Below are 6,000 nucleotides of genomic sequence, written 5' to 3'. Positions count from 1 at the left end.
ACATCTTGGACCTTAGGCTGCTGTACATCTGTAAAGTACTTTCTATAATAAGTCAAGGACTGCCAAAAAAAGTAGAACTGAAATAATTTATTTAACCACTAGAGCACCACAAAATTTGCAGGCTTCACAGACATACCATGTGTTAAAATACATAGTAATTAGCCAACAAATATGTATGTTTGACTCAAATGTACGTTAGAAAGATAAAACAAGGAAAAAGCACCCACCCTCCCACCCAAGTGGTAAGATAATCAAATGTCCAACATTTACTAAGGATCAAGAAATAAGTGTACAATTTTTAAAAACAATAGTTTCAAAGATGTCAGCATTCAAGAGGAAGCTTTATACTAGTATCAGTGCAATCCTGAGGAAAAGAAACTTCATCCTAATGGGGCAGAAAAAAACCAGCAGGAGGAAATATTGAGCAAAATACAGAGATACGATTTTTTTCCTAAAAAAAAAAGCATTTAACATTTGGCTGCGTCCAGCGCAATCAAGTATAGTTCGACATTCTGGCATCCCATCTCCTTCTATTGGAGCTAAAAGACAAATTATTATGCCATTCAGATATAGGATCCTATTCCATCCACAATGAATGACACTCATAAGAGTTAAAGATAGGCTATCCCTGACAAAAGTGCTTACGACTGGCATTCCAGATGTCAGAAGCTATTTTTATGTATTTATCTACAATGTATATTTTGTGAATTTCAAATGATGTTTAAAAGTGTTAGATTAAAGCTAAATTGGGACCACTGTCTTCATGAAAACAGTATTTGGCAAACAGTTTTTCATTTGTCTGAAATGCATGACACAATTACCTCAGATATAAATCCAGCCAAAATGTATCATTGTGTCATTTGCAGGCAAAATTACAATGAAGATGATACATGGGTCTTCTCCTTTGCCAAATAAAAAAAAACAGTTGGCCAATGACATTTTTGTGAAGGCAATGGCCCTTTAAAATGATTTACTCTTTATATCCCAATGAACAATGATAATCATATGGGAATGAGTTCAATTCAAAAAGATCTGAAATGAATAGACAGTATTATGAAATAGGCAACATGGTTTTATCATCTAGTACGATGAGCATCACAGAAGTAAGGGTTTCCAAATGTTTTTAAATGAATGTCCTATACACATCAGTGAGTCATGAGAAGTAGTGAAGGGGATCTGGATATTTATTTTATTTAGACAACTACATCAGCAAATTTTCCACTGTATATCTTAAGGAAGCTGTCAAAGGTCACTGTTTATTTCCATGAGTTAACTTGTGAAATTTTAGCACACAGTTTCTTGCATATTTTTCTAGTGACGTTATGTTTACTTTACACTTACCAAGTGAATGGAAATAGTCACAACAGAGGGATATTCCCATGGCTTAACATTGTAAGACTTCTTGAAATTACTACTAAAATGGCTTCTGAATTAAAGTATTGGAAGTAACAAAAGGGTCTATGTTTGATCAAACTTGACTTTTCTTAATTCTCCATGTAAGTAAGTTCTCCCACCCTCATGTTCTTGTTGTCCTTCTCAGTTGGGAGGTGCAACCATACAGGCAATGCATGCTGTTCTCCATCTGCACCATTAATGCTGCTCCATAGTCACTCACCAGAAATATCACTAGACCAATATGTAAAGGCATCTCTCCCCCAGTATTTTTTAATCATAAAATGTTACAGTATAGAGGAGGCATTCAGCCCAACGTGCCAATGTCAGCTCTTTGAAGGAGCTATCCAGTTTAGACCCAGTCCCCTGCTATTTCCCTATAGTCCTGCTCTCTTCGCTTTGGTCCCTCATGACTTTGTTTGGGTTAACCATTCTAAGCCAGCATTTCTAATTAGGGGTCATCTAGCTATGTTTGTAGTCACTATGCTGTCTCTAGACTGGGATTTAAATTGAATGTCCTGCTGAGGAGACAGCATTTTGATATCATAGCAGAAGGGCTGGGCTGCCCAAGACAGGGAATATAACTCAGAAATCTTGATCAAAATGTGTACTATTGTTTACAGACCAGGACTGGAATGTGGATCTCCAGATCAAGAAACAACGCTTTAGGAAGGGGGAACATCTGTGATCCACTGTCCTTTCATCTGTAGCCCTTAGCAGACATGCTTCATGGCTCACTCTCCTGCAGAGTGTTGCCAGAGGATTCAGCACTGTTCTTTCTTCTTCTGTTGCCGTACAATGAGAGGAAGAAAGGGAACTGTCTTGGGAAAGAAGACTATCAGCATTCATAAAGCATATGCAAGAGCTCTATTAAAACCAAAGGTCACGTAGTTTCAATGGAACTATGAAACCTATAGTTTTCCTTTTCTTTCCTGTGAGGAAATGCTTGGTTCCCACTTAAAATGGAAGCTCACCATGGTGAGGAACTGCAGATATAGACCCACGTTCTCCCATTCCACGATGTATTATGTTACAGCATCCCTAATATTGCCCTAAACCAAAAGGGCGCTGTCTTAGGATTATTACTATTGGCCTGCTTCTAGCTTAAAAAGGAACTCAAGTATTCTGGTCAGTTGAGTGCTTTAGCTATTGGGCTGCCCTTACAAATAAAAGATTTCAACCTTGGTGTAAACAGAAGCATCACTTTCATATCGTTGTGCTATTTTCTTTATTTTTAACAGTACTGTACACATTTCAGTTTGTGTTTGCTGACTGTTCACTCATGTAACTGATAACAAAAAAAGCATCACACAAGTAGATTTAAAAACAGAAGTAACTAGGAGGGTTAGAGTTGGAATTTTGTAAATGGGCTGGTACTCAATTTAGAAAAAGGAGAAAGCCAATATAATTTAGTATATCTTATATCTGGCATTTGGGAGGAAGGGGTATTTCCTTAACTGCTCCTAAAGATGAAGTTGAAATAAAGAACTCCAGAAATAGAAACCCCAAAGAACACAGCCCCCATATTTTGTTCTCTGCATTCGTTTTTGCAAATTCATAAATGTATTAGCCCTGGAGTTGTAACAGTCTGATCTAGATTTGCAGTCTTGCTCAGCAGGAGTGCAGATTGTGAAAAGGTCAGTGTGCCCAAGTTACTACATTTCTAATTATTTGGATATTAAAAATAATGCTTGGCTATTATGAGTCCCACAAATTGTGCATGCTGACCTCTGCACCCAATTCTCTGATCTGTGCTGGAACGGAGCTTCACAATTTTGGGCTATTATCTGGAAATGAAAATACAAATTTGTTAAAGTCAATGCAGCACAGTGGCGAAGTGGTTAGCACCGCAGCCTCACAGCTCCGGGAACCCAGGTTCAATTCTGGGTACTGCCTGTGTGGAGTTTGCAAGTTTTCCCTGTGTCTGCGTGGGTTTCCTCCGGGTGCTCCGGTTTCCTCCCACATGCCAAAGACTTGCAGGTTGATAGGTAAATTGGCCATTATAAATTGCCTCTAGTATAGGTAGGTGGTAGGGAAATATAGGGACAGATGGGGATGTGGTAGGAATATGGAATTAGTATAGGATTAGTATAAATGGGTGGTTGATGGTCGGCACAGACTCGGTGGGCCGAAGGGCCTGTTTCAGTGCTGTATCTCAAAATAACAAATAAAATAAAATGCACAGTGAAAAATATCAGCAAAGGTGCTTTAGAAAGAAAGATTTGCCATTATGTGGCAAGATTTACAGCACTGATTTCCAGCATTGATTTTAACAGCTGGAAAGTTAGGAGCGCTGTAAATCAACCATGCCAACCTCCACAGATAATTATCCAATCAGCGTTTCTATTGAATAAGACTGTACCAGAAGCAGAGTCTACAATTTCCAGGCTAATATGCTTATGAATTTGTTAAAGCTTATCTAGAGAATAAAATATAGGGGATTTAAGGGAAAGAGATTAAGTCTAACAAGTCTGTCCTTTTTTTGAAAAATCAACCCCAACTTTCAGCCTTCTTATTATATCACTCAATCCCTTCTCTCTCCAGGAATGCACCTACTTCACAAGTCTTCATTGGACACTTTACCTTTGGGTTCTAAGTGTTCCACCTGATGTTCCTTCTTACTTTGAACATACTCATTTTTAGGCCCAAATTGTAATCCCTAGTATTCCCCTAGACCAATACCATACTTAACTGATAGCAAGTGTATACTTTGGTGTTGATTACAAAGTTTGCTATTGTCTCTGCCACTTGGCCCAGTAACACATCCCCTCAATGAACATATCAGCAATACATTTGACTATGTTGGTGCCCTAAGAAAGGAGTATATAGGATGCCAATTGCATAACAATACACAAGAGATCAAGTAAGGCACGGGACCTGTACAGCATTTCCACTAAGTGGGACTCTTTTTATTTCACATATTAACACTTACAATTTTTCCAGTGTTTTTAAAAAAAAAAATTTAAGGTTCTGTGTCTCATCTATCACACTAAAATAGTAGGTGAAGGATAGGAATAAAGCCTTCAATGTACATTTTTCCTTTTGTTTCTGTTGGTAGTTAAACGAAAAAAATGTTCCAAATAGTTCAAACTAGTACCATGTATTGTTCTTTTGTTTAACACTGATGAACCTGGGATTTTCAGGGGAGTTGTATTCATTCTTAGCTGCATTTGCAAGACTTAACTACCATGTTCGAAAGGTGTTCAATTTTAGGAACTTTGCCAACAAAGTAGAGGATAGTGAGTGGCTCCAGGTCTTGAGAAACACAGCAAGGAGAGGCAGAAGCTTCAGGGTTTATATTGTTGTACAAACTAAGTATCTGAAATAAAGAAAACATCGTTTAGTCTGCCAAATAATCTTTTAGAAAAACAGAGTCAGCTGGCCTGGGGTCATTCTGGTAGGAAGTTTATATATGACTGAAACAAAAAGTGAATGGTCACTTGAGAAACGTCCTAAATAAATACTGCCATACTGGGACAAAGGCAGTTTTGCTGCTTGACCATTGACCCATTGAATAAGCAAAAAAGAGAATTGTTATGCAGTTTTCTTAACACCACAACATGTCCAATTCTGAAATATAGTTTACAGTATCACAAACATTCTAGCAGGAAAAAAAGATACCACTTGAAGCATATTTTGACTTTTAAAGAACACTCAGCCCTATTGATGGACACAGATGGCCGTGAAAATATTTAATATAAATCCATGGCAATGTGTGAAATGCTGAAGTAAATTTTGCCATTACTACAGTATGTCACCTTTTGGCATCTGTAAATATTTTGACTGTCTCCTAGGGATAAAACAGGGCTGTGTTATATCTCTAATTCTTTTTTTTAAAAAAAACAAGGGCTTCATTAAGTAAGCTGAAAGTGATTCTGCTGATTGGGCTCAAAATGTTCAGGGCTTCAATGTATTCACAGTAACTGCCTAAACACGGTTGGCGCTACAGGTTTGACTGCTACTATTCTAACCACCAACAAGCTGTTGGCTACCCACAGGACAAAGCCCAACACCTCAGAATTTTTGCTTATTAGTTTCAAAATTGTTGCAGGACAAACCAATTAACGGACAACCTGATCAAAACATTTCAGGAAATGGTACATTGCCTGAGGCATTGATGTATTTCTCATCATTTCTAATGGAAAGGATGTAAACAAGGGGTACAACATTATAGGAACAGGCTAAAATAGAGGGCTGGCTTCTCCTAGGTGGCAGGGATCTTGCAGCCGGGGCTGAAAGCAAGGGCCGACCCTGTTTCGGTGGGCAGTGGAACCAGGGATAGGCACCAACATGTTGCACCATGGACATTTGACAAAATTATTGACAGCCATGGATGGAGGCAATTCATCTGTCTATGTAGCGTATAGCCAATCTAATGCCATCAAAACACAGTCTGATTTAAAACATATTTCTCCTTATAAATGAAGTATCTAAGTAGATAATCAGTGGAAAGCAGCACAACTGTATGAGTTCGCTAGCAGGCAAAATAGTATGCAACGCCAATGTGAATTACTTTTGCTGACAGAATAGAGCTAGTTACACCATGTCACAGGGTGGTAGATGGACCTTATCGGATGACCTTTTTGGATTCACATTATGTCAGGAGTG

At 38.2% G+C, this 6,000-nt stretch overlaps 1 protein-coding gene across 1 annotated transcript in view; it reads right to left on the bottom strand.

Annotated features, from left to right (window-relative positions):
* Positions 1-249: 249 nt before the first annotated feature.
* Positions 250-6,000, bottom strand: part of tgfb2 (transforming growth factor, beta 2) — an 89,308-nt gene continuing 83,557 nt past the window's right edge. The window contains exon 7 of the mRNA XM_068045064.1: positions 250-4,711. Coding sequence (XP_067901165.1) covers positions 4,553-4,711 — 159 coding nt within the window. The 3' untranslated portion in view covers positions 250-4,552. The remainder of the gene's footprint in view (positions 4,712-6,000) is intronic.

This window comes from Heterodontus francisci, chromosome 13 (assembly GCF_036365525.1).
Source record: "Heterodontus francisci isolate sHetFra1 chromosome 13, sHetFra1.hap1, whole genome shotgun sequence".
Lineage (NCBI taxonomy): Eukaryota > Metazoa > Chordata > Chondrichthyes > Heterodontiformes > Heterodontidae > Heterodontus > Heterodontus francisci.
Note: the sequence above shows the minus strand (reverse complement) of the source record. Positions and strands in the feature narration are given on the sequence as shown.